Source organism: Salvelinus sp. IW2-2015, linkage group LG36 (assembly GCF_002910315.2).
Source record: "Salvelinus sp. IW2-2015 linkage group LG36, ASM291031v2, whole genome shotgun sequence".
Lineage (NCBI taxonomy): Eukaryota > Metazoa > Chordata > Actinopteri > Salmoniformes > Salmonidae > Salvelinus > Salvelinus sp. IW2-2015.
The window spans coordinates 35,590,085-35,616,343 of NC_036875.1; the positions used below are offsets into that span (position 1 = coordinate 35,590,085).

General features: G+C 43.4%; 1 protein-coding gene across 3 annotated transcripts in view; it reads left to right on the top strand.

Annotated features, from left to right (window-relative positions):
• Positions 1-26,259, top strand: part of LOC111959719 (NEDD8-conjugating enzyme UBE2F-like) — a 97,758-nt gene that overhangs the window by 13,981 nt on the left and 57,518 nt on the right. For all 3 annotated transcript variants that reach the window (XM_023981499.2, XM_023981497.2, XM_023981498.2), the window contains 3 exons: positions 13,514-13,581; positions 17,591-17,661; positions 18,141-18,198. In XM_023981499.2, coding sequence (XP_023837267.1) covers positions 13,514-13,581; positions 17,591-17,661; positions 18,141-18,198 — 197 coding nt within the window. The remainder of the gene's footprint in view (positions 1-13,513; positions 13,582-17,590; positions 17,662-18,140; positions 18,199-26,259) is intronic.

Here is a 26,259-nt window from a genome sequence, read left to right on the forward strand (position 1 = left end):
GCTGAAGGTCAGTCTGAGAAAGACATATCTTATTTTGTCCAAAGAAAGCCTTTACCATTTTGTACTATCTCTGTGTCAGCAGGGCTGCTCCATTTAAGAACTTGCCCTTGCATGGAGACCCATTTCACCCACTGAACCATCTTAGAATCGAGCTCCTCAATACCATGCCTTGGCTGGAACATCGAGGTGCCTCAACACTCCCTGTTTGAGGGGTGGAGTAACAATTATCCTCATGCTGTACTTTCGTTTGACAAGCCCCAAATTGTTCCTCTGCTGGCAGGCCGGCACGCATTGGGTTCTGGGAGGTGTTTTGTTTGAAAATATTAAGAATGGGATCTACCTAAGCGGATCCTAATTGTTATAGGCCAATTTCGATTTTGCCCTGTTTAATCAAGTGTTGTTTAATCAAAAACTTGTCAATAATCAACTGACTGGCTTTCTTGATAGTATTTTCTCTGGTATGCAATATGGTTTCCACTCAGGTTATGGATGTGTCACTGCAACCTTAAAGGTCCTCAATGATGTCACCATTGCCCTTGATTCTAAGTAATGTTGTGCTGTTATTTTTATTTACTTGGCCAAAGCTTTTGATACGGTAGACCATTCTGTTCTTGTGGGCCGAGTAAGGAGTATTGGTGTCTTTGGCCTGCTTTGCTAACTACCGCTTTCAATGAGTGCAGTGTATAAATTCAGAACATCTGCTGTCTCAGCCACTGCCTGTCACCAAGGGAGTAGCCCAAGGCTCGATCCTAGGCCCCACACTCTTGTCAATTCACATCAACAACATACTGTAGCTCAGGCAGTAGGAAGCTCTCATCCATTTTATATGCAGATGATAGTCTTATACTCAGCTGGCCCTTCCCCGGATTTTGTGTCAGCGTGCACTGCACCCGGCCTGCCACAGGAGTTGCTAGGGCACGATGGGACAAGGACAACCCGGCTGGCCAAACCCTCCCCTAACCCGGACGACGCTTGGACAATTGTGCGCCGCCTCATGCGACACAGCCTGGGAACGAACCAGGATCTGTAGTGACGCAGCCTTAGACTGCTGCACCACTCGGGAGGCCCACATTTGACATGATCTTTTTAAACAAAAAAAATAAGGCCTACATCGTTTCATTAACAATATACAGTTGTGGCCAAAAGTTGAGAATGACAAATATTAATTTTCACAAAGTCTGCTGCCTCAGTTTGTATGATGGCAATTTGTATATACTCCAGAATGTTATGAAGAGTGATCAGATGAATTGCAATTAATTGCAAAGTCCCTCTTTGCCATGAAAATGAACTGAATCCCCAAAAAACATTTCCACTGCATTTCAGCCCTGCCACAACAGGACCAGCTGACATCATGTCAGTGATTCTCTCGTTAACACAGGTGTGAGTTGACGAGGACAAGGCTGGAGATCACTCTGTCATGATGATTGAGTTCGAATAACAGACTGGAAGCTTCAAAAGGAGGGTGGTGCTTGAAATCATTGTTCTTCCTCTGTCAACCATGGTTACCTGCAAGGAAACGCATGCCGTCATCATTGCTTTGCACAAAAAGGACTTCACAGGTAAGGATATTGCTGCCAGTAAGGTTGCACCTAAATCAACCATTTCTCGGATCATCAAGAACTTCAAGGAGAGCGGTTCAATTGTTGTGAAGAAGGCTTCAGGGCGCCCAAGAAAGTCCAGCAAGCGCCAGGACCGTCTCCTAAAATTGACTCAGCTGCGGGATCGGGACCCACAAATCCCTCAGCCCCTGTCTTCAGGACTGAGCCCCAACTGTTATGAAACAACTCTGGCCCTGGTGTCAAAACTCCCCAAAGGCAGCCTAAAAAGTAGCTGAATTGGTCACAATAATCTTTTAATATTAAAAGTCACTGAAGGGGTCTAATATACAAAGTCGCTAAGTTGGCAACACTGCCACTGGGGATCAACGAACTCTAACCATCTATTCCTGCATCATAGGGTCCTTCGACAGGGCATGTGCATCCTGCTAGAAGGATGCATTTGCATGGTCAATCCGTATAGGGCTTTTCAGCCTCAAACGGCAGTGATCCTTTGAACGCGTTGGCGTCGATGAAACAACAGAATCCAATTCAGTGAAGTGGGTGGAAGGGTGATTTCCATGTGTAGCTTGGCAAAAGGGGGCATGATTTGTTGACATAATTGTAATCCCAACCTTAATTTACTCGGCTGTTTGCAAAGGTATTAGTTGGTTTTTGGGGGCAGTTGATCTTTTTAAATACACAAACTGTGGGAGAGATAATGGTGATTTATAGCTGAACGACCCAGGAGAGAAATTATCCTTAGTTTCTACTATACAGGTGTTGGAAAAACCCACCGGTTCTCCCGGCTGGAATTGAAATTCCAAGAAAAGCGGGAACGTTATGCATTTAGAGATGTGGTGTATTAGTTAAGGAGACACCTCTTCTCACTCTCTTTCTGCACTGCTCTCAGCCAGTCAGTCTTTTAAAAGGAGACCCTTTTATTTGCTGAGCTGTCAGTCGGTTCTGTGTGTGTGTGCCCACCGCCAAGGCTCTAAGCCCTCTTTAACTCTGAATTAAGTGTATTCTCTTCTCTTTGGCATCCTGAGTGGTGCAGCGGTCTAAAAGCACTGCATCTCAGTACTAGAGGTGTCACTACAGACCCTGGTTCGATCCGGGGCGGTATCACAACCGGCTGTGACCGGGAGTCCCATTTGGCCCAGCGTCGTCTGGGCTAGGGGGGGGGTTTGGCCGGGGTAGGCCATTGTAAAATAAGAATGACTTGCCTAGTTGGATTGGATTAAATAATGGATTATGGAAATAATGGATTAAATAAAGGTAAAATATATATTTTTAAAATAAATATCTTATAGCCTGCTATTGTATTACATCATTAAAGTCATGGCACCTCTGCTCTGGAGTCGACCTCTAATGACCAGTAGAGGAGCAGAGAGGTGAGTGTCCGTCTGGTAGTCTCAGCCGCTGAATTATTGAAGGACACACAGGGAGAGAGAGAGGGTTAACTAGTTCACCTCAGTATAGCTGTCCCACACACACACACAGTCCCTACTGTGTTTCTCTTCTCAGAAACTAGACCTGTATTCCAGATTTCAACATGATTCGTTCATTGATCAATCATTATTCTATCCTTAGCTATAATGATCATCATCAGCTTAATGTAAGCAATAATGATCATGATCTTTCCCACCCTCATCCTCCATCCTCTAACACTGTAGCTGTCTCTTACTCTTCTCTCAGGTCGTGGGTGGCTGGATGACATGAAGTCTTCCCCATCTTTTCTATGAGTTTCTGTCAATCACTCAGGAAGACGCAGGCAGGCGGTAGTCGCTGGACTGGAAACTGCAGTTTGAAGGCTGTTTATAGTGATAAAACTGCAGGGAAGCAGCAGTAGTGAAATGTAGCCTTCTCTCACTGGGAAGGGGAATGCTTGGGAACTTAGAAATGCACTGGTATGAATATGAGATGGTGCAAAATCAGAGGTTAACACTGCCATTTTTTTGTTGAATGTTTATTTAGCAGCCCAAACGAGCATTTATTTTCAGCGTTGACCTGCACACTGAGGGACTTTAACTGGAAACAAACTTTATACAAATTCTGTAAACTAAATAGAAAAGCTTTTTGAGCAAACAGGCCTCATTTTTTATTTTTAAGTTTAACCTAACAGAAAACACACCACAGAAGACATGCATGTCTCTGTGGTCCAACAGAGAAATTCTCGTGTTATAGGGTGGTGTGTTCGGAAAGTTTTCAGACCCTTGAATTTTTCCAAATTTTGTTACGTTACAGCCTTATTCTAAAATGAATTAAATAATACATTTTCCTCATCATTCTACACACAATACTCCATAATGACAAAACCAAAACGAAGACATTCAGAGACTTGTCCCGAAGACACTCGTGCGTTGCCTTGGCTGTGTGCTTAAAGTCGTTCTGTTGGAAAGTGGACCTTCGCCCCAGTCTGAGGTCCTGAGTGCTCTGGAGCATGTTTTCATCAAGGATCTCTCTGTACTTTGCTCCGTTCATCTTTGCCTCGATCCTGACTAGTCTCCCAGTCCCGCTGAAAAACATCCCCACAGATCAACTCTAGAGCTCTATCAGAGTGACCATCGGGTTCTTGGTCACCTCCCTGACCAAGACCCTTCTCCCCTGATTGCTCAGTTTGGCCGGGCGGCCAGCTCTAGGAAGAGTCTTAGTGGTTCCAAACTTCTTCCATTTAAGAATGATGGAGGTCGCTGTGTTCTTGGGGACCTTCAGTGCTGCAGAACTGTTTTTGTACCCTTCCCCAGATCTGTGCCTCGACACAATCCTGTCTCGGAGCTCTACGGACATTTCTTTGACCTCATGGTTTGGTTTTTGCTCTGACATGCACTGTCAACTGTACGACCTTTTATATAGACAGGTGTTTGCCTTTCCAAATCATGTCCAATCAATTGAATTGACCAAAGGTGGCCTCCAATCAAGTTGAAGAAACATTGGAAAGATGATCAATGGAAACAGGATGCACCTGAGCTCAATTTCGAGTATCATAGCAAAGGGTCTGAATATTTACATAAATACATTTTTATTTTTAAATTTTATACATTTGCAAACATTTCTAAAAAACGGTTTTTGCTTTGTCATTATGGGGTTTTATGTGTAGATTGATGAGGAATAAGGCTGTAATGTTACAAAAAGTGTAAAAAGTCAAGGTGTCTGAATACTTTCCCAGTGCACTGTATTACTGTAGGTCCAAGATGGAGGAATATTCTATAAAATGTCAATTTTAGCAGTAGAAGAAGCGTTGTGAGATGAGGAAAGAAGCGTCTGCTAAGACAGCCTTATTGGACGCTGCTGTGCTGCTTTGCCCACTAAAAGGGCAGCTAGAGAGGAAGGACATGTAGAGATCACCCCCTTCTCATATGTGTTAGCGATGGGTGGGTGTGTGTGTGTGTGTTGGGGTAGATGGCTGTAATTGCATTCACCTGCAGAGTGTGCTCTGCTATCAGAGTTAATGTGGTTTGAGCAATGACTGTAATCATGGAGGACTAGCCTTGTATACAGACAGGAAATGAGGCTACATGGCAGGAAGCAGTATTGGAGTGTCGCAGAACCCATTAGTATCCAATGAAAAGACAAGACGATGAATAGAGTGAACAATTCTACATGATACTAGCTTGGTATTACCTTTCACAGTAATCTATAGGTTAGCCTCAGCCTTAGCAATATAGGCAATGCCACTTACTTGAATGACTGATTTGTTACAAAGCTCATTCATGTTTTTGAAGAGGAAGTGACTCAATTTGCTTCACAACATAACATGCAACCCATTCCTAAGACCTGTCCTGCTGTAAATAAAGGCAGTACTTGAGCTAGCTAACATTGGCACCATTCACAAGGGTTTCCAAGGTTGTCGTCATCACAATGACCATGGCCCTACTTACAACCCTGTCTGTCTGTGTCCCTTCAGAATGAACCCTACTCACTCTGTCCCTTGTGTCCTTACAACCCTGTCTGTCTGTGTCTCTACAGAATGAACCCTACTCACCGGTCAACCCCTATCCCCTACTCTCAGCAAGACTTAGTGGAACCACACACTGTTCTCGGGCCCTACTCACCCCATTTTGCCTGCGTTTTACAGCACTATGTCTCAGGATCTCCCTTTAGAAGGGAGGGTTCACTTGGTACTTTTGTTCTGGGTTATTTGTGGCCGTCATGAGTCAGAAACTTTCCCTGGTTGATATGGAGCCTTTAGCAGAGAACAGCAAGGCTTGTTTATAAAGGAGAGTAGCTTTAAACAATTTGAACACCATGCCGGGAATGCCTGGACTGAATTGGCCCAGTCCAGTTTGTGTTTTTGATATGTGACCATGGTGAAGTTGAGCTCTGGCTGTTCATAATGTATCAGAGTAGGAGCTCTAGGATCGAATTATAATGAATCGGTCAGCTCAGGTATTGAGGAACGTAGAGAGTGAAGAGTTATCTGTAGATAAGGAAATGTTATTTTAATGATGTCTTAACAGGGAGGGGAATGATAGGCTGGCTGTCAATGTTTTCTGGACTTTAGTCAGTTCAGAATCCACAGTCTCAGAGGGAGGCTGGGAAACAAGTTGTTGATGCATTTGATTTAGGCATATTGACTGGCATTTCGCCTTGTAGCAAAGACCACAGGAGAGAGAGGACGAGAGCCAACTGTTTCACAAATTAGATTTTCAAACATGGAGCTCATGCCAGATTTTCTCTACTACCTACTGCTGTCCACATTGTGACTTGAGTATCTATTTCTGTAATGAGAAACCGCAAAGCCAAAGAGCTGCAAGACAAACTCTCTGCATGGTCCAAAACAACAACATGTCCTTTCAAGTAAACCGGCATGTTTAAGGAGATACATTATTTGCATTGACTGTTTAGTAGCACCTGTTCGTCTATAGATGCCACCTCCATGCTGAATGAACTCGCTACTGTATAGTTGCAACAAAAAGTTTACATTTTTAAAAGCACATTTAGGCTACACAACCTGTTACTCAATAGATTTGACTATCTGCTTTGTAATGATAATATTAATCTACTTATCATGCAATATTGTATGTTTTGGAGATCTAGTAACCGTTTCAGTAGTTTCTCACCACCTGTGGCTGTGTAGATAGTTCGTCCAGAACGATCATTCAGTAGTCCACAAGAAAATGACTTATTTACTAAGTATCAGTCATTTCCTCTCAACAGCTGTTGCTGTATGCAGCCTGCTGCAATATCTTGTTGTGTGTTAGCCTGTTTTTAATCCGGAAGTATATACAGTGCATTCGGAAAGTATTCAGACCCCTTGACTTTTTCCACATTTTGTTACGTTACAGCCTTATTCCACTGTATGATTGCCCTGGATAGTTAACAAAGTCTTGTCCCTGGCCTGACACCTAATGGAAAAGACTGATAAAGATTGATAAGCCTGGTGCTCACCGTGACTAATTCATCCTCTTTTACGGTTAACCATTAATAGTGCTGAGTGATTAGTGATTTTTGCGGTTGTTTCGGTTTGATTATATTTTTAAGTAATCATGTTTTGTTTTTTTTATAAAAATAAAATGAATGCTGTAACACAGAATAAAACAATTATATGATGGTAGTGACCACTTATTACTGCTTATCACTTATTAACCATTTATTCACATTACTTTACTTTAGGCGAGACCAACTTTATCAGGAGTTATTGTGAGCCTATTTGCAATGTCTTAACACAGCGGGAAATGCAGAAGTATTTTTTATTTTCTATGATCTGCTTGTTAGAAAATGACGGATACAAACTTGAAACCACTGATCGTGACGATGGGGTGAAACTCTATAACAGTTGTTATTGTCCATTCCATATTGTTCATTTTACTTTGACCTGTCCTGTTTTTAGGATATGTTATATGTTTTTTTTGTTTGTTGATTGAGCGCCATTTAGTTTAGGCTATTTGATCGGAAAAAGTGTCCGTCTCATTACATCGTATCTCCAGCCTGTAGGCTACAGAGAAGGCCACATACTCTTTCTACCATATGCTACATCTGCTACATGATTTATATTAGATACATGTTTTGTCTGAGAGACACAGCAGTCTAGGTTATTGGTTAGAACTTAATACAATGGCAAACGGTCCCTAGCGGACCAACACAATATGACACGTGTTACACAAGATGTAAATTTAAAGAAAGAGAGGGAGAGAAAGTGCGAGAAAAGCTCACTTGGATACATTTGTAAACTATGCTTAGTTTAGCCCTAACACCTTGCCCTGAACTGCCGCTCTTATGGGTCAGAATTATAATGCATGTATTTACGTGTTGAAGGTCTCCGTTGTGTATCTCTTCGTGGGCCGACTTCCGCTTAGTGGGATATGTTTGGCCGACGCCCTGTTCTTTCGATGGCCTCGTCTCCTTCCTTATCGGGTGTAAGTCTCTGATTGTCCACGCGATGGCCTTTCTCTTAGTTGTCTCTTTCTTTGCACTCGTTCTGTGAGAGTGGTCTTCTTAGGAGGCTAATCAGTTGTGTCGACGCTTCCAGCTTGGGTAGGAGGGCCGTGTAGACAACCGATGACTTGAAGAGAATAACCGGTTGGTCCTTCTTGAATTCACCGTCTTAGATACAGTACTCAGTCATAGCATTGATTGTTAAGAGGTTCCTTTGTCCTCTTCCTCGTGTTGCGTTTCGGGGTCACCACTAGTGGTAGACCTCGGCTACAGCGCACGGTCAATTTAGTCTGGTACGTAAATTCTTAACTCACATGTTTTATACCCCAGGGTAGGAAGGGCGTTCCCGTCTTTGACACGCTCTCTGGGTTCCCTGGGGCGTAACTAGCTACGAGGCAAGGTATTATAAATTGCCATGATCTCGTTTAGACAACTAAAATCAGTCTTATCGTCACCAAAACATTCTCTTTCATCTGGATATTTTCTACACAACATAAAGTATGTAAACATTACATACACATTATGAAAACTCTTCAAGTTAATGTTTTCGTTATAACGGCTTCATAATATTTTTAATAACATAACGAAATCGACCTTCATTTTCATATTCCATCTATCATTGATACCACCATTTTGGTTGATGCAATATAATGTCCCAATGTCCATTTATTGCATGTTAGTTTTGAGCTAGATTTTCCATAAGGCCCACACACTAAAGGAAAAAGGATTCATCTGCTGCCTTAAGATGTACAATGGAGGTGTCATAACCCCCCCCCCCCCCACATCAATCCCACTACCTCTCCCCCTCTGTGGGGGTGAGAGATATCTCTGAAGTTGTTCCACTTAACAGAGGGAGACCCATCTGGCAGCTGTGGTGTGTCCTGATTGACTAGTACTCTGAGGAACATGGTGGTGTGTTCTGATTGACTAGTACTCTGAGGAACATGGTGTGTCTCAGACGGGCCCTAAATGGTCCTTTGGTGGGAACGTCGTGATTAGTACACAGTAGTCACGGACAGAGTAGAGGAAGCACCATAGTGTTGTTATCCCCCAGCCTGACCTGCGGCTTTGCCATCCTCATTCTCGCAACATTTAGCCTGTCATTCAATATTTACCCGCTGTGTCAAATCGACTGCTGACGATGAGGGTATTGGCCTAAATCTGCAAGGGAAAGGCAGGAATCACGCACAAAAGCCAGGAATTAGATGGGCTTGTTCCAACCTCTGTGTGATGACTGGTAAAATGGTTTTATTTTTTGTTGATTTGAACCTTTATTTAAACTAGGCAAATCAGTTAGGAACAAATTTGTATTTACAATGACGGCCTACCCCGACCAAACTAGGACGACGCTGGGCCAATTGTGCGTGGCCCTATGGGACTCCCAATCATGGCCGGATGTGAAACAGCCTGGATTCGAACCAGGGACTGTAGTGACACCTCCAGCACTGAGATACAGTGCCTTAGACCACGGCGCCACTCGGAAGCCCAGTGTGCCACTCGGAAGCCCGGTGTGCTGGAGTGGAGTGTGTAGCTTAGTGTAGACCTAAACAGTGGTGCTGTACCCAGTCATATCTGTACACATTTGACACAGTTGTTGTTGTGAAATGGGTGTGTGGAATTCAGTCTCTCCAAGAATCCTAAGTTGTGTGAGGAAACCTGATCTGTGTGGAGAATGGGGAGAGAAAGTGGTATTACACCAGATAGAGGTATTAGGGGGACGGGCGTGTGTGTGTGCTACGCTAGATCAGCTTTGAGCGAGGCTTGAGACTGGAGCAAGTTCCTTCAACCTCCACAGGCTCAGTAGACAGCCTACACAGACTATTGTCCTGATAGTGGTGGGCCAGGGAGGATTAGGGGGCTGATCGCTCGCTCAGAGCATCAGATCCCTCTGGTTCTGCTGCATCCTGCCCTGTATCTCAGTGAAATAGGTTCGAATGAGCATGGGCAACCGTATCAGGTCTATGGAATACCTGGACATGGAAAAGTTACAACATTCAATGTTCACAAAGATGATTTAGCTGGTTAACAACGTTGGTTGGTTTTATTTTAGATCAAGCAAGCCGGTCTCTCTCTGGAGATGTTAATATACTGCAAGGAATCAGACCACTGCATTGTTGGTGAACATTTTAGAGCATCTCATTCTCACAACATGCTTAGTCTCATAAAAAAATCTCAGGACATTTCTAATCTTTGACTGTATGGAGTATTAAACGGAGGCATCTGGTAGGCTTCTGCTGTTATGCCGCGTATGTGTCAAGTGGCAGTTAGCCCAGAACAGAGCAGCACGGCTGGCCCTTAAATTTACAGCAAATTACAGTTAGCCCAGAACAGCGCAGCACGGCTAGCCCTTAAATTTACAGCAAATTACAGTTAGCCCAGAACAGAGCAGCACGGCTAGCCCTTAAATTTACAGCAAATTACAGTTAGCCCAGAACAGCGCAGCACGGCTAGCCCTTAAATTTACAGCAAATTACAGTTAGCCCAGAACAGCGCAGCACGGCTAGCCCTTAAATTTACAGCAAATTAGTTAGCCCAGAACAGAGCAGCACGGCTGGCCCATAAATTTACACTGAGGGCTAATATCATAATAACATGAATGTCAATCTCTCCTGGCTTAAAGTAGAGGAGAGATTGACTGCATCACTACTTGTCTTTGTGAAAAGTGTTGAAAGCACTGAACTGTCTGTTAAAAGAGTTAACACACAACTCAGGCACCCATATGTAACCGATATGAAATGGCTAGCTAGTTAGCGGTGGTGCGCGCTAATAGCCTTTCAATCGGTGACGTCACTTGCTCGGAGACCTTAAAGTAGTTGTTCCCCTTGCTCTGCAAGGGCCGCGGCTTTTGTGGCGTGATGGGTAACGATGCTTCGTGGGTGTCAGTTGTTGATGTGTGCAGAGGGTCCCTGGTTCGATCCCAGGTTGGGGCGAGGAGAGGGACGGAAGCTATACTGTTACACATACATATGCCACCAGGGGTCTCTTCACAGTCCCCAAGTCCAGAACAGACTCTGGGAAAGGCACAGTACTACATAGAGCCATGACTACATGGAACTCTATTCCACATCAAGTAACTCAAGCGTGCAATAAATCAGATTTAAAAAACAGATAAAACAACACCTCACAGCGCAATGCGAACTGTGAAGAGACACACGCATATGTGCAAACACCCACACATTGTAATGTTGTATTATTGTATATTTGTACTAATGGCGTGAAGTACATATGTATAATGCACAATGTATTGTTAATCTACTGTTTTCTTCCTGTTTGAACCCCAGGAAGAGGAGCTGCTGCCTTGTCAGCAGCTGATGGGGATCCTAATAAATACTAAATACTCATTTGGCCTAGACCACATTCACTGTTGTGATCTCTGCCGCGCCATCTGTGAACTGTACCGCCCCCTGTACCCAGCAAACATGTGCCAGGCTAGCGCAGCTCATTCTGACTGCAGCGATCACTCTGTAGACATCAAGCAAGTAGCATGCTACTTAGTCACCTTGGAATCAGGACATGGTGCCTCTGCTTTCCACCCCTGCTTGCTCTGACTCCTCAGCATGTGTCCATGCTTTGGTGCAGAGAGTGAAGGGATCGGACCTGCTGATTTCAGTGACTGAAGTCATTTGTAAACCAGCCAACCTCAATATCTCACTGAAATTGCATGGAAATGTCCAATTATGGGACAATCATAGCTTTTTAGCAAACTGCTAGGTTGAGACACCTCCAGGTTTGAAGAGGTTGCATTGGTCCCTGCTTTATTACCCAGGTAGATTGCCCTCTTATTCCACAATCATGTCTTTCTACTCAGTAAAGTTGTACACATTCTGAAGGCCATATAGCCATTTTTGTTTGTGCATTTGTTAATAATATAACACACAACATATAAAACAGTTATTATAGCAAGCAGCTAATATTTCAACCTTTTTAAAGGGTTTAAATAATCATGGATTTCAACATGAAATGTATTATGAAATAATGACATTACAGGGATTTTTAGAGCTTTTTAATGGAAATTGCAAAGCCATTCAATTGCCAAAACATTTAAAATATTCCATTGTCTTTGTCAGGTCCACATTGGGTAGACATAAATAGGAAATTATTATGCAATAATAAAACATTTCAGTTGTGTATATTACTTTGTTTTTAATTGATAACTTTAATATTTTTCATTCCATCATCTCATCTCTGCTCAGCCAGTAGCAGTCAGGCAGTAGCAGTCAGGCAGTAGCAGTAGCAGTCAGCCAGTAGCAGTCAGCCAGCCAGGCCATCTAACGTTGTGTGCTCCCCATACTGTAGTCATCCTATTTAGCTACCCTGCCTAAGTACTGTATGCTGGAGAGGTGTCTGGCAAAATCATATTACTAGTTCCCATGAGTAAAAGTGTATCCATACAGAGATCGGTATACAATGACGAGATACACATGTCTTATGTCCTAACACTAGGAGTCATTGTCCCCAACTTCTCCCTTCGCATCTTCCTCTTTCATCCGTCTCTGATTCGGGGGAAAAAGACACAATGGATTATGGTGATTGTAGTTAATTACCACATTTCTGTGCTGAACTAGGTTGAATATTTGCTTAATGAAAACTACAACTCCCTTTAGCCCAGATAGTCCCAGATAGTTCTTGAGTTGATTTCTCAAATTTCTCTTGTGAATGATTCGATTTTTGTCTCTAGAGAAACGGCATGTTGGACTTACCAAAAAAAAGAAACTAAATGGAATTCAAGTAATTCAACCGACCTTGGTCAATTCGTTGTTTAATAACAAATAAAAAATCCCAAAACGTTGGTTAATCGCTCCGCACTAATCAGAGCAGAAGCAGTGTTTTCTCAGACTGGTTCCAAGGCTGATTCATAATGTGTGTGTCTGGTGTCAAGCTGCTGCTAATTAGACCAGTCTGTTTCCCTCTGCTCAGGTCTGTTCAGGGTTAAGAGACATCCTTCCCCAGAGGGAGGGAACAGCTCTGGTTTTATAGACGTCTCTCAATAACAGACCCATAAAGGCTTGGAATCACACAGGAATTTATTGGCCGTCATCCCAATTAAGACAGCCATATCCGCTGGAGACAGTTCCTAGAGAGCAGCTCATTACTGGGCCATGGTTGCTCAACCAGTGCATTAGACTAGAAGATTTTTCACAAGTATCAGAAAGGTCACCATTGACTGACAGAGAGAGCATGCAGGTGACCGGTGTGAGCCTCTCCTCCTACAGGCTACAGGGAGAGACCGGTTGCATGCCAAATGGGACCCTATTCCCTTAATAGTGCAGTATTTTTGACCAGGGCCCTATAGGGTGCCATTTGGGAAACCACTAGGGAGAGAAGTTGTTGTATCCCTGCTAGTTGGCTGTAGTCTGAGCTTTTTGCTTTCAATCCTCAGCAGTATGGAGAGGTGGGAAGAGGCCATGGAGAGCCAAGGGGATCCAAAGGTTCATATTTCATGTTTCCACCACTTCCTCATTGAAACCCTGTCCCTGTCGCTGGGAGCCTGACCCAGCCATCAATCCTTCTGCTGACTAACAACACAACCCCCCCGGGAAACCGCTTCCACCAGCTAAACCTCACTGCTGCTCACTGTTTCTTTCTCTCTCCATCTGCAGATGAAGGCTACTACCAGAGTGGAACGTTCCATTTTGAAATAGACGTCCCTGAAGCCTACAACATGGTGGTAAGTGGTCCTGTCATGTCTCATTAGTGTGTGTGGGTCAGATAGAGGTGCTACTGATAACAGGTGATGAGGGATGCTGAGGAGGACTGGTCATTTAGTGGTATACATTTCCATGTCTAATTCTGTTAGCGTATATATAAATTAGCTGAAAAATAAACAATTGTAATCAGTTTTAGAATAAGGCTGTAACGTAACAAAATGTGGAAAAAGTCAAGGGGTCTGATTACTTTCCAAATGCAGTGTATCAACCTCACACGGTAGAGGTCTTCCAATCATACAGTCCAGCTGCACTAGGGCAGCTCAGGGTCAGGATCTATGAAACATGTCAGATCCTCCCTTCCATTTGAATGTCCTCCAGGCCAAAGCATACAATTGCTAAAGCTCTTGTCAAAAGTAGTGCACTTTACGGAATAGGGCTCCATTTTGGCCGCACACCAGTAGTTTCGTGGCGATAAGCCCCCTGTGAACAGCAGCAGTATGGGTCATTTACGCTGTCCCAGTTTGCCTGCTGTCCACGGCCCTGTCAGGAGAAAGTGAGTTAGTCCTCTCCCTGAACAGGCTAGCGTGGAGGTTTAGGTGGAGTTAGAAGGGTGAGTTACAGCCCCACACAGAGTCTCAGCCTTTCCTTTTCTCTCCATCCCTCCATTATTCTTTATCTGCCACCCATCCATCCTGGATGCAGTTTTTATCAATCACCGCACTACACACAACACACACACACACACACACACACACACACACACACACACACACACACACACACACACACACACACACACATACACACATTCTCGTGTGTCATCATTAGAATTTACAACCTGTTTCATACCAAAACCTAATGCTCTGTGCTTTATCTTAATGGAGGTTAATTAGACAGGCAGTAAATGCTGTGTTTACCACCTGCCTGTATGGATTTATCAGGCTTTTATGAGAGCTAGTAAACTGCCTGAAAGAGACCCATAAAGAACCTGACAGCTTTTTGTTGTTTCTGCCTAGGCCCTACATACCCAACACATTACGTTTATTAGAACATCTAACCATTATATCGTTCTACATCAAACACACCAACACAGTGGTGAAGAGGGCACGACAACGCCTCTTCCCCCTCAGGAGGCTGAAAAGATTTGGCACGGGCCCTCAGATCTCCAGCTGCACCATTGAGAGCATCTTGACTGGCTGCATCACCGGTATGGCAACTACTTGACATCCGACCGCAAAGCGCTACAGAGGGAAGTGCGTACAGCCCAGTACATCACTGGTGCCAAGCTTCCTGCCAGCCAGGACCTCTATACCAGTCGGTGTCAGAGGAAGGCCCTAAATATTGTCAAAGGCTCCATCCACCCAAGTCATAGATTGTTCTCTTTGCTACCGCACGGCAAGTGATACTGATGCGCAAAGTCTGGAACCAACAGGACCCTGAACAGCTTCTACCCCCAGGTCATAAGATTGCTAAATAGTTAGTTAACCGAGAAGCTACCGGACTATCTGCATTGACCCTTTCTGCATTATTTTGATCACGTTCTGCTGCTGTCTGTCACTTTATTCCTAGTTATATGTACATAACTACCTCAATTACCTCGTACTCCTGCACATACTCGGTACTGGTATCCCTTATATATAGCCAAGTTATCGTTACTCTGTGTTTTATTATAGATTCTATTGGTACGTGATTTACTGTTGTGCTATTGATCTATTGTCTTTCTCTCTGCGTTGTTGGGAAGGGCCAGTCAGTAAGCATTTCACTGTTAGTTCACACCTCTTGTTTACCAAGCATATGATGAATAACATTTTATTTGATTATAGCAAACTGGACCGCAATATTGTACAAAGAGATTAAAACAATATGAGATTATTTTAGAGTTTTTCTAAATTGTGTAATGTCTTGATCCCAGCCTTGAATAGTAAAGTATGTTTTTTTTCTAAGCCTTCTAAGCCAGTGGTAAGGTAGTAAACTGAGGCATTTGATAATGGTATAAGATGACGGTATGGGTGGCAATGGAAAGAACAGTACACTCTACTGTATAAATCTATAATTTATAGACGTTCTTAGCCAGGACTGGCCTCATTAGCACTCAATACTGGGGAATGAAAGAGCATAGTTAGACTACAAAATATAAGGTTATCTCAAATCCATTTTGGGACTAAAGAAGAGAAGAAAAAAAACTGAATCTGGACCAACCAGTGAGGAAGCCGACTAAACCATTCCAACGTTTCTGAAACTACCTTCCCCTAACAAGCAACGTTTGAAATGTGTTCTACCGTCTTGTGGTTTTGAGTCAGTTTGTCACTGAGTAAAAATTCACTCCTTTTTCTCTCTCCTGTTCACCTTAGTTAGTGAATATTTTTAACTGGCTGCTTTAGAGAAAAGTATCTCCTTAAAGCTTGACAGCATAAACAATATTAAGAGAGAGCAGAGGTTTCATGCAGAGCACTCTAGTCTTGAGTTGGGATTCAGCAAGTTTTTCATTCCATGCTAGTAGGTACTGCTATGCCTAAATGTCTTTTGAAATGTCTCTTTCATGTAATATTTCAGATAGTGCATGTTTCATTTGGGAAATTGACGGGAGGAGAGAGTGGTGTTTTTGGAAAAGTCCAATGTGAACCATTTAAGGAAAGTCTAACTATCTTGTTCTTTTCATCAGTCCATTGTTTTGCATGTCAGCAATCAAGTTTTCAAAATACAGAAATACAGCCGTATGATGCATTTTGCATCATATGATGCTGCATTTTGCAGTATACCGGCTGTATTTCTGTATTTTAAAAGTCAATAATTACAATATGCGCAAAAACCTTATTGCGCTAAGTGTTTAGCATATGTATTACATTATTGGCAATTTATTACATTATCAGCATTTATTACATTATAAATGCAAAAGTTAACATTATTAGCAGCTATTACATTATTGTCAGTTATTACATTATCAGTTGCTACAAGGCCTCTTTGATCAACTATGGTAGACTGACACGTCTAGTTCTCTCTCTGTACTATTTATTATACAGCTTTGTTTCTCTGCCACCATGCCGTTCTCATCTCACAGTTCTGAGGAACACTATTCAGGTCTAAGGCTGACATATATAAATAAACAAAGATAAAGAATCTGAAGACTACTTTTTTGGGTGTGTTTTTCTTGTTTGTTTTTTGTTTGTCTGGGGGAGAAAATATACATGGGTTTGTTTTTAAGAGTTTCAGTACTACTCTCCTCAGCTATGCTGTGTTTTGTTAGTGGAGGGTAGTTTGCCTCAGGGGAACCTACACTCACTGTCTAGTTTATTAGGTACACCCATCTAGTACCGGTCGGACCCCCCTTCACCTCCAGAACAGCTGGAATTCTTTGGGGCGTTCTACAAGGTGGCAGTAACGTTGCCATCCTGGCATCATGCAGTTTCTGCAGATTGGACCAAATATTCTCTATTGGGTGACAAGGATCGACAAGTTGTGCATTCCAAGATGCCGTTCTTCACACCACTGTTGTACTGCGCCATTATTTCTGGTTTTGGCCCGACTGTAAGCTTGCATGATCATTCTACTTCAACCTCTCTCATCAACGAGCTGTTTTCACTCTGAAGACTGCCACTGACTGCATGTTTTTTTGTTTGTCTCACCATTCTTGGTTAATTCTAGTCACTTTCGTGCGTGAAAAGCCCAGGAGGTCGGCTGTTTCTGAGATACTGGATCCGGCGCGCCTGGCACCGACGATCATACCACACTTAAAGTCGGTTTGGTCACTCGTTTTGCCCATTCTAACGTTCAATCAAACAGTAACTGAATGCCTGTCTGCCTGCTTTATATAGCAAGCCAAGACCACGTGACTCACTGTTTGTAGGAGTGATCCATTTTCGTGAGCGGGGTGGTGTACCTAATAAACTGTCCGGTTAGTGTGTGTGTTCCATTCTAGTCAAACGTTGCGATACAATTGGTCCTCACCTCTTCCCCAGGCTCAAGAGAGAGCTGACTGGTGGACGAGATGAATCCTATGCTAACGGGTGGTTGTCCCATGTTTCTCTCCAGCCTCCCAAAGTGAAATGCCAGACCAGAATATGGCACCCCAACATCGCTGAGACGGGGGAGATCTGTTTGAGGTAATTCACTTCTCACATCGCCACACACTCATTGACACTTCATTTAATTCGCTTCCGCTCAAATAATGGCTGCCATTGTTTTCAATACATTTTGCAACGTTTGTTATGTGGCTACGTCACGTTTCTTGGCATACTTTCCGTTTCTTTGAAATATGTACAAACTGAGTACGCATGTGAGAATTGCCCTCTGTGCTCCGTTTCACATACTTTGATTTGGACTCACGCTCTGACCCTCCCGTGCTCCAATTTGCGTGCTTGGACCACGGTAGTATGCATATTGAGAAACATTCCTAGATGCTTGGCTGGCTCACTTTCTTTTGGGATTTCCAATCATTTATAGAGCAACCAATCACAAGTGAGGGTGTCATGGAAGAAAAGGTCTGGCAGTAGTACTAGACTATTTAAATGTGGATTTTTTTCCACCGTGATTTCCAATATGATGATGGAGATTTGATTTCTACTTGTTTCTGTTTCAACAGTTTGTTGCGGGAGCACTCTATCGACGGCACGGGCTGGGCCCCTACCAGAACGTTAAAGGTAAGTCTCTAATCTTTCTGGCATCAGTGCCCATCTGATTGAACCTCTCTAGTCCCAAAACCCCCACTCTTATACTAGTAATGTACCTTTTTGAAGCATTCACCCTCCTCCTCCCTGCTCTGAGAGGGAGATAGATACTAGAGGTCGACCGATTTTATGATTTTTTTCAATGCCGATACCGACTATTGGAGGACCGAAAAAAGCCGATACCGATTAATCGGTCGATTTTTATATATTTGTAATAATGACAATTACGACTATACTGAATGAACACTTTTTTTTTATTTTAACTTAATATAATACATCAATAAAATACATTTAGTCTCAAATAAATAATGAAACATGTTCAATTTGGTTTAAATAATGCAAAAACAAAGTGTTGGAGAAGAAAGTAAAAGCTAACGTTTAAGTTCCTTGCTCAGAACATGAGAACATATGAAAGCTGGTGGTTCCTTTTAACATGAGTCTTCAATATTCCCAGCTAAGAAGTTTTAGGTTGTAGTTATTATAGGACTATTTCTCTCTCTACCATTTATATTTCATATACCTTTGACTATTGTATGTTCTAATAGGTTCTTCAGTATTGCCAGCCTAATCTCGTGAGTTGATAGGCTTGAAGTCATAAACAGCGCAATGCTTGAAGCATTGCGAAGAGCTGCTGGCAAACGCAGGAAAGTGCTGTTTGAATGAATGCTTACGAGCCTGCTGCTGCCTACCACCACTCAGTCAGACTGCTCTATCAAATCATATACTTAATTATAATATAATAACACACAGAAATACGAGCCTTAGTTTCTGGATTTGACCATATTAAAGACCTATCATTTCGAAAACAAAACATTTATTCTTTCAGTGAAATACGGAACCGTTCCGTATTTTATCTAACGGGTGGCAACCCTAAATCTAAATATTGCTGTTACATTGCACAACCTTCAATGTTATGTCATAATTACGTAAAATTCTGGCAAATTAGTTCGCAACGAGCCAGGTGGCCCAAACTGTAGCATATACCCTGACTCTGCGTGCAATGAAATCAAGAAAAGTGACACAATTTCCCTAGTTTAATATTGCCTGCTAACATAAATTTCTTTAAACTAAATATGCAGGTTTAAAAATATATACTTCCGTGTATTGATTTTTATAAAGGCATTGATGTTTATGGTTAGGTACATTCGTGCAACGATTGTTCTTTTTTCGCAAATGCGATTTTCTCAAATCATCCCCCGTTTGGCGAAGTTGGCTGTCTTTGTTACGAAGAAATGGTCTTAACACAGTTCGCAACGAGCCAGGTGGCCCAAACTGCTGCATATACGCTGACTCTGTTGCACAGACCGCAAGAGAGGTGACACAATTTCCCTAGTTAAAAGAAATTCACGTTAGCAGGCAATATTAACTAAATATGCAGGTTTAAAAATATATACTTGTGTATTGATTTTAAGAAAGGCGTTGATGATTATGGTACACATTGGTGCAACGGCAGTGCTTTTTTTCCGCGAATGCGCTTGTTATATCACCCGTTTGGCGAAGTAGGCTGTGATTCAATGATAAATTAACAGGCACCGCATCGATTATATGCAACGCAGGACAAGCTAGATAAACTAGTAATATCATCAACCATATGTAGTTAACTAGTGATTATGTTAAAATTGATTGTTCTTTATAAGATACGTTTAATTCTAGCTAGCACCTTACCTTGGCTCCTTGCTGCACTCGCATAACAGGTACTCAGCCTGCCACGCAGTCTCCTCGTGGAGTGCAATGTAATCGGCCATGATCGGTGTCCAAAAATGCCGATTACCGATTTGTTATGAAAACTTGAAATCGGCCCTAGTCTAAAAAGTGCTGCGTGCGTCATAAATGTGGAAATTGTCATTCAATGTAGAAGTTGCGATTGCGAAGCACTTACCTGTTGGTTTTCTTAATACCTTGCCTGCTTCTCAAGGTTCGTTCTAAAATCTAAACGAGCACTTAAGTGTGTTCTTTAAACTAGCATGAACCATGACTGTCTTCCACCAGCCTTTCTCATCTCTACAATTGAAAGATCCCAGTCTTCTCTAAAAAGGAGGGCACTTTAAATTGTGTGAGAGGTTAATGCCATCAGCCTTACATTGCATTTGGTAGATGTCCGGACTGAGAACGTAGGATAAATCTCACTGCGTTAAGGAGACTGAACTGTAGGTAGACCTGGGGTACTTTGCTAAACCTTTCTCTGCTGAGGGGTGTGTGTTATTGAACCAAAGAAACTGATTTCTCAGGACGAGGCCCTATACTACTCTCATTGGTGGTGGTCTGCTGCTAACAGGTATAGTCATGTATTGATCCTCTAGGAATTGCCTCACTATGAAGCAGGGCTCCATGCCTGAAAACCCCAAAAGTTTACCTTTTGATAAATGGCACATGCTTGACCCCAGAGACATGGGTTTGAACATGTACTATGCATTAGACTTGCTTTAGGGTTATTTGGTGTTTCAAACCTAGGCCTAAATCTATTAGATGTGTCCGTATGACTTATGACCAATACACACCACCAATGTTTTTGGTGTTCAACCTCAGACTGTATCTTAATGGTAAAACTCAACCCTGAGGCATAGCCAGCAGATCCGACCACTTGCTTACAGCTACACTAGGGTCAGACAGACTTTCTGTGTAGATTAAGACGCTAGCGCGAGATATGGCTCGGGATATGTACCTCAATCCAGAGATGAGAAATGCGTTGTACTCCGAATTGTCCCATTATCCCAACTGTTACACAGAAGAAAACTGTCCTTTTCCTCCTCATACTAAGTAGCATCAGCCATAGTGCAATTGTAAGCAAGCTGGTCAGATCTGCTGGCTCTCCTGAGGCCTTGATTGTGTTGATTGTGTCTCACTGCTGTGTTACCCTTCTCAGAAGCCACAACCCGACCAACAACCCTCTACCTTTGCTCCTTCTCTAACCAACTACCTTCCATCTATCTCCCTGTCATACCAAATCAAAGTTTATTGGTCGCGCACACAATTTTGCTGGTGTGTTACAGCAAGTGCAGTGAAATGCTTATGTTACTAACCCCAACAGTGGATTATGTGTCTTGCAAATAAAATACAAATACACAAATATATATTTTTTTACATTTAACCTTTATTTAACAAGGCAAGTCAGTTAAGATCAAATTCTTATTTATAATGACGGCCTAACCTGGCCAAACCTGGACGACGCTGGGCCAATTGTGCGCCGCCCTATGGGACTCCCAATCACAGCCGGATGTGATACAGCCTGGATTCGAACCAGGGACTGTAGTGACACCTCTTGCACTGCGATGCAGTGCCTTAGACCGCTGCGCCATTCGGCAGCCCAAATCAAAATAAGAAATGACAGAACAAGTCCAGTTAACCATCCAGAAGATGGGGTGTATATCTACTCTATCTCCTCTAAACCCCTCTGTCACGCTGAGATCCCATTCAAATGGATTCCGTTTGTAGTGCCACAGCCGCTGCATATTTAAAGGCCCTCGGCTCAAAACTTTGTTGATTAAATAGACGGTGCGGGAGATAAAAGACACTGAAATAAGCTGTTGTTATTGTTGTGCTGCTGCTCATCTTCAAGTTGCTATGCAATACACACAAACACACACCACGTCCATCACAATATGCTATGTTAATTACATCAGAGGGGTTGCTGTGACGTCATACCAGCTCCTCTCTAGAAGCTTCCTTCCTTCCACAGTTAGTTAGGACGTGCTAGCCCCCTGTCCTGACCCCAATAAGGAGCTTGTTGGTTAGGACGTGCTAGCCCCCTGTACTGACCCCAATAAGGAGCGCGTGTTAGTTAGGACTCGTGCTAGCCGCCCTGTACTGACCCTTAAATAAGGACGTGTCAGTTGGACGTGCCTACCCTGTCCGAACGCCCAATAAGAGGAGCTTTGGTTTCGGACGGGCTAGATCCCCTGTACTGACCTAATAAGAGCCGGTTGAGTTAGGACGTGCTAGCCCGAGCTGGACTGACCTAATAAGGAGCGTGTTGTTAGGACGTGCAGCCTCTGTCCTGACCAAATAAGGATCCTTTGTTGTAGGACGTGCTAGCCCCCTGTCCTGACCGCCAATAAGACTTGTTGGTTTAGTAACGTACTGCCCCGTAACTGACCAATCAAGGAGCGGTTAGTTAGACGTACTCCCCCTTCTGACTCCCAAATAAGGACGTGTGTAGTTAGGACGTCTAGCACCCCTGTACTGACCCCGAATAAGAACTCGTGTTAGTTAAGAACGTTACCCTGTATGACCCCAATAGCAGCTTGTTAGTTAGAACGCTAGCCCCCGTCACTGCACCCCAATAAGGAGCTTGTGTAGTTAGAACCTGTAGCCCCTGTACTGACCCAATAAGGAGCTTGTAGTTAGACGCCAGCCCCCTGTACTGACCCAATAAGGATCTGTTAGTTAGGTACAGCTAGCCCCCTGTATGGACCCAAAAGGAGCTGTGTAGAGACGTTACCCCCTGTACTGACCCATAAGGAGCTTGTTAGTTAGACCGTGCTAGCCCCCTGTACTGACCCCAAGGAGCTGTTAGTTAGACTGTAGCCCCCTGTACTGACCCAATAAGGACTTGTTAGTTAGGACGTGCTAGCCCCGCTGTCTGACCCCAATAAGTCTTGTTAGTTAGACGGTTAGCCCCCTGTACTGACCCCATAAGGATCTTTTAATAGACGTTACCGTACGGACATGGATTTGTATTGCTCCCTGTACTGACCCCAATAAGGACTTGTTAGTTAGGATGTGCTAGCCCCTTCTGACCCAATAAGATCTTGTTATCAGAGACGTCTAGCCCCCGTTACTGACCCCAATAAGGGATCTTGTTAGTTAGAACGTCTGCCCCCTGTACTGACCCCATAGGAGCTTGTTAGGACGATGCAGCCCCCTGTACTGACCCAAATAAGGTGAGCTTGTTAATTAGAACGTCTAGCCCCCTTATACTGACCCAATAAGGAGTCTTGTTAGTAGGAAGTACTAGCCCCTGTACTGACCCAATAAGGAGCTTGTTTAGTCAGGACGTTGCCCCTGTAGCTGACCCAATAAGGATCTTTGTAGGACGTGCTCCGCCCCCTGTACTACCCCAATAAGGAGCTGTTATTAGAACGTCAGCCCCCTGTACTGACCCAATAAGGAGCGTGTTAGTAGCGTCTAGCCCCCTGTACTGACCCCAATAAGGAGCGTTAGTTAGGACGTCTAGCCCCCCTGTACTGGACCCCAATAAGGATCTTGTTAGTTAGGACGCCTAGCCCCCTGTACTGACCCCAAATATGGTATCGTGTAGTCAGAACGTCTAGCCCCCTGTACTGACCAATATAGGGAGCGTGTTAGTCTAGGACGTCTAGCCCCCTGTACTGACCCAATAAGGAGTTGTAATTAGAACGTCTCAGCCCCTGTACTGACCCCAATAAGGATCTGTTAGTCGAGGACGTCTAGCCCCCTGTACTGACCCCATAAGGATCTTGTTAGTTAGAAGTCAGCCCCCTTGTACTGACCCCAATAAGGAGCTGTTAGTTAGGACGTCTTGCCCCCTACAGCCCCAATAAGGACTTGTGTCAGGACGTCTAGCCCCCTGTACTGACCCCAATAAGGATCTGTTAGTCAGGACGTCTTGCCCCCTGTACTGACCCCAATAAGGATCTGTGTTAGTTAGGACGTCTGCCCTGCTAGCGCAACACCATGCTCATGCTCCACACTAAACATACAGCCACGCCAGGTTACCACCACACATATACCACAGCGCACGCGCTCACGGACTTATAACTACATCCAATGCTCCGCACTCGCCTCTGTTTCGTTCCCTTGTGAGAGGGCTTCTTGGTAATTTAACTTCGTGATTCCCGTGTGAGCCCCACGGCTAAACGATGTCTGTTAACTTAGGGACCGATGACTCAGATAAATATCGAGTCAACCAATAATCGTCCAACTTTAATGGGTAGGCCGAGTAAGCCTCCCGATGGCAATGTGGGTTAAAACGGAGTAAGAAAGTAGCAGCTTGAGACCAACGATGAGGCGGTTATTACAAAGATATATCCGAGAAATAAAATCAAATACGATTAAAACATAAGTACACCTACCAAGGCGAAGCCGCCCTGGGGTCCATGCACATTATAAATTGAATATGCTAAGTCAGGCAGTGAAGTACAAAGACATTTTTCATCGCATCAGCGCAGTGCAGCGATCCGCAGTCCATTAAGAAATAAAGGCTATATAATGAGCACCTATAGTCAAGTCTTAAATAGTGTATCATTGGTATAATTAAACACATGTATGTAAATGTACAGTGGTTGAGACACAGTGTAATGTGCATTGCTTGATCAAGATACAGAAAAATTGTCCAAAAAATGGGGTAAGAACCAGTAAACACGTACATTGACACGTCAATCTTGCATTCTCCGCGCAACAACATCGCAACCTCCTGGTGAATTAGATAAAGTCACAGAACTAGGGAGGCAAACACTACTTTCTAACTTTGCGTATTTATTGCCAGTTATAGATTCTTACAAGCTATATCTCCTTCTGACAATGGAGCCTTGTGAATGTTGTACAAATCACCGTCTGTGATATCCACTCAACAAAAACCAAAATGCGACACTAGTGGTGGACATTACAGGGCTCCACAGTGCCAAACGAGCCAATTTTACTTGCATATGTGCCCTAAATATTCTTGTTGAACTGCAGACTTGAACTTGTAATTTACAGAGCACATTCGTCCTATGAAAAGATGAACGATCCTAGCGTTCTAACCTCTAAAACTTGTTTCATTGGCTGCGCTAAATGTCTTTTGTGCGGTGCTCGCTATCATCTTTTCACACCTTAAGTGCACAGGGGACGACAGGGCGCGATCACCACCATAAGGTTGTGTTTTCAGTCCATCTCTGAAAAACAATATATCCGGAATGTCGGACTTGTTTCCTCCCTAAAATGGTATCTCTTAACCCAAAAATCCCCATATCGAGTTGGCTCTAACATTACACCCAAGCCATAGGGTTACTATAAGTGTGGAAGTAGACGTGCGTTTTTCAAGAAGCCAATTGGATATTAAGGAATCCTACTACATCAACCTGCTCAGCTTAGTCATACGTTGGATAACATGCCAGAGATTTGGCAGTCCTAAAGGCTGTGGGAAGGGGATTTCAACCCTATGGTAAAATAGTGAGTAATGAGAGCAGGAGACATCCCGTGTGAAAGACAGCATGTAATGAGATTAGCTGGCAGAATAACTACTATACGCTACTGCTAAGGTGGCAAGAAGGCAGCATTTATTCTGACTTTTAAGGCCAGTCGAAGTGAACGACATGGTCCGTATGCTAGCATTCAGTGTGTAGTTCATTTGTGGCAGCTATGGCCTTTTTGGGGATATGACAGCTGTTCCCGGGTCCTTGTTGGTTCCACAGAACTTATGCACGTACCGAATCTATGATATGAAGAAAAGTGTGCCCCCGTGGTTTGGAGCTAATACAACAAGGAATTTTGATTGCGAGTGTTACCTTTTACTTTTTTAGACGGTTGACTTCAAAGAATGAGTACTTCTTTTTTTTCCCCCAGTCTAGTAGCTACTACATTTCAAAATAACAAGATACTTTAGACTGTATTCAGTAGTAGCTCTTCTTAAACTTTTGGGACTCCGGGGGGCGTCGGGTTTTACCGTGCCTACATTTAGAGACACGAGGAGTAACTTATCTAATATTCAAGTTTCCTCGAAAGGAGAGAAGATTGTAATGCATAATCGTAGATTTCATTAGGCTCTCAGTTACATGCTTGGCTGTCAGGCCAGACTGTGATATTGGTAAGAGGGGTCATTTACATTTCAGGTCAGTATCCCTTTTGTAAGGATGATAGATGGCATGCACTGGCCTGTCAGCGAGCTTGTCATTGTGGACACGGGATCATTGTCTTTTGTGTTTTTTGTTCTATGTCTTAAATTAGGCAGCCTAGTAATTGAGGCAATTGCCTGCTGCAGGTCTGCTTCCAAAACGGCCTATTCCTTTAGAGCGCACTACCTGTTCTACCAGGGGCCCATAGGCCTTAAAGTAGCTGCAATATATAGGGAATAGAGTA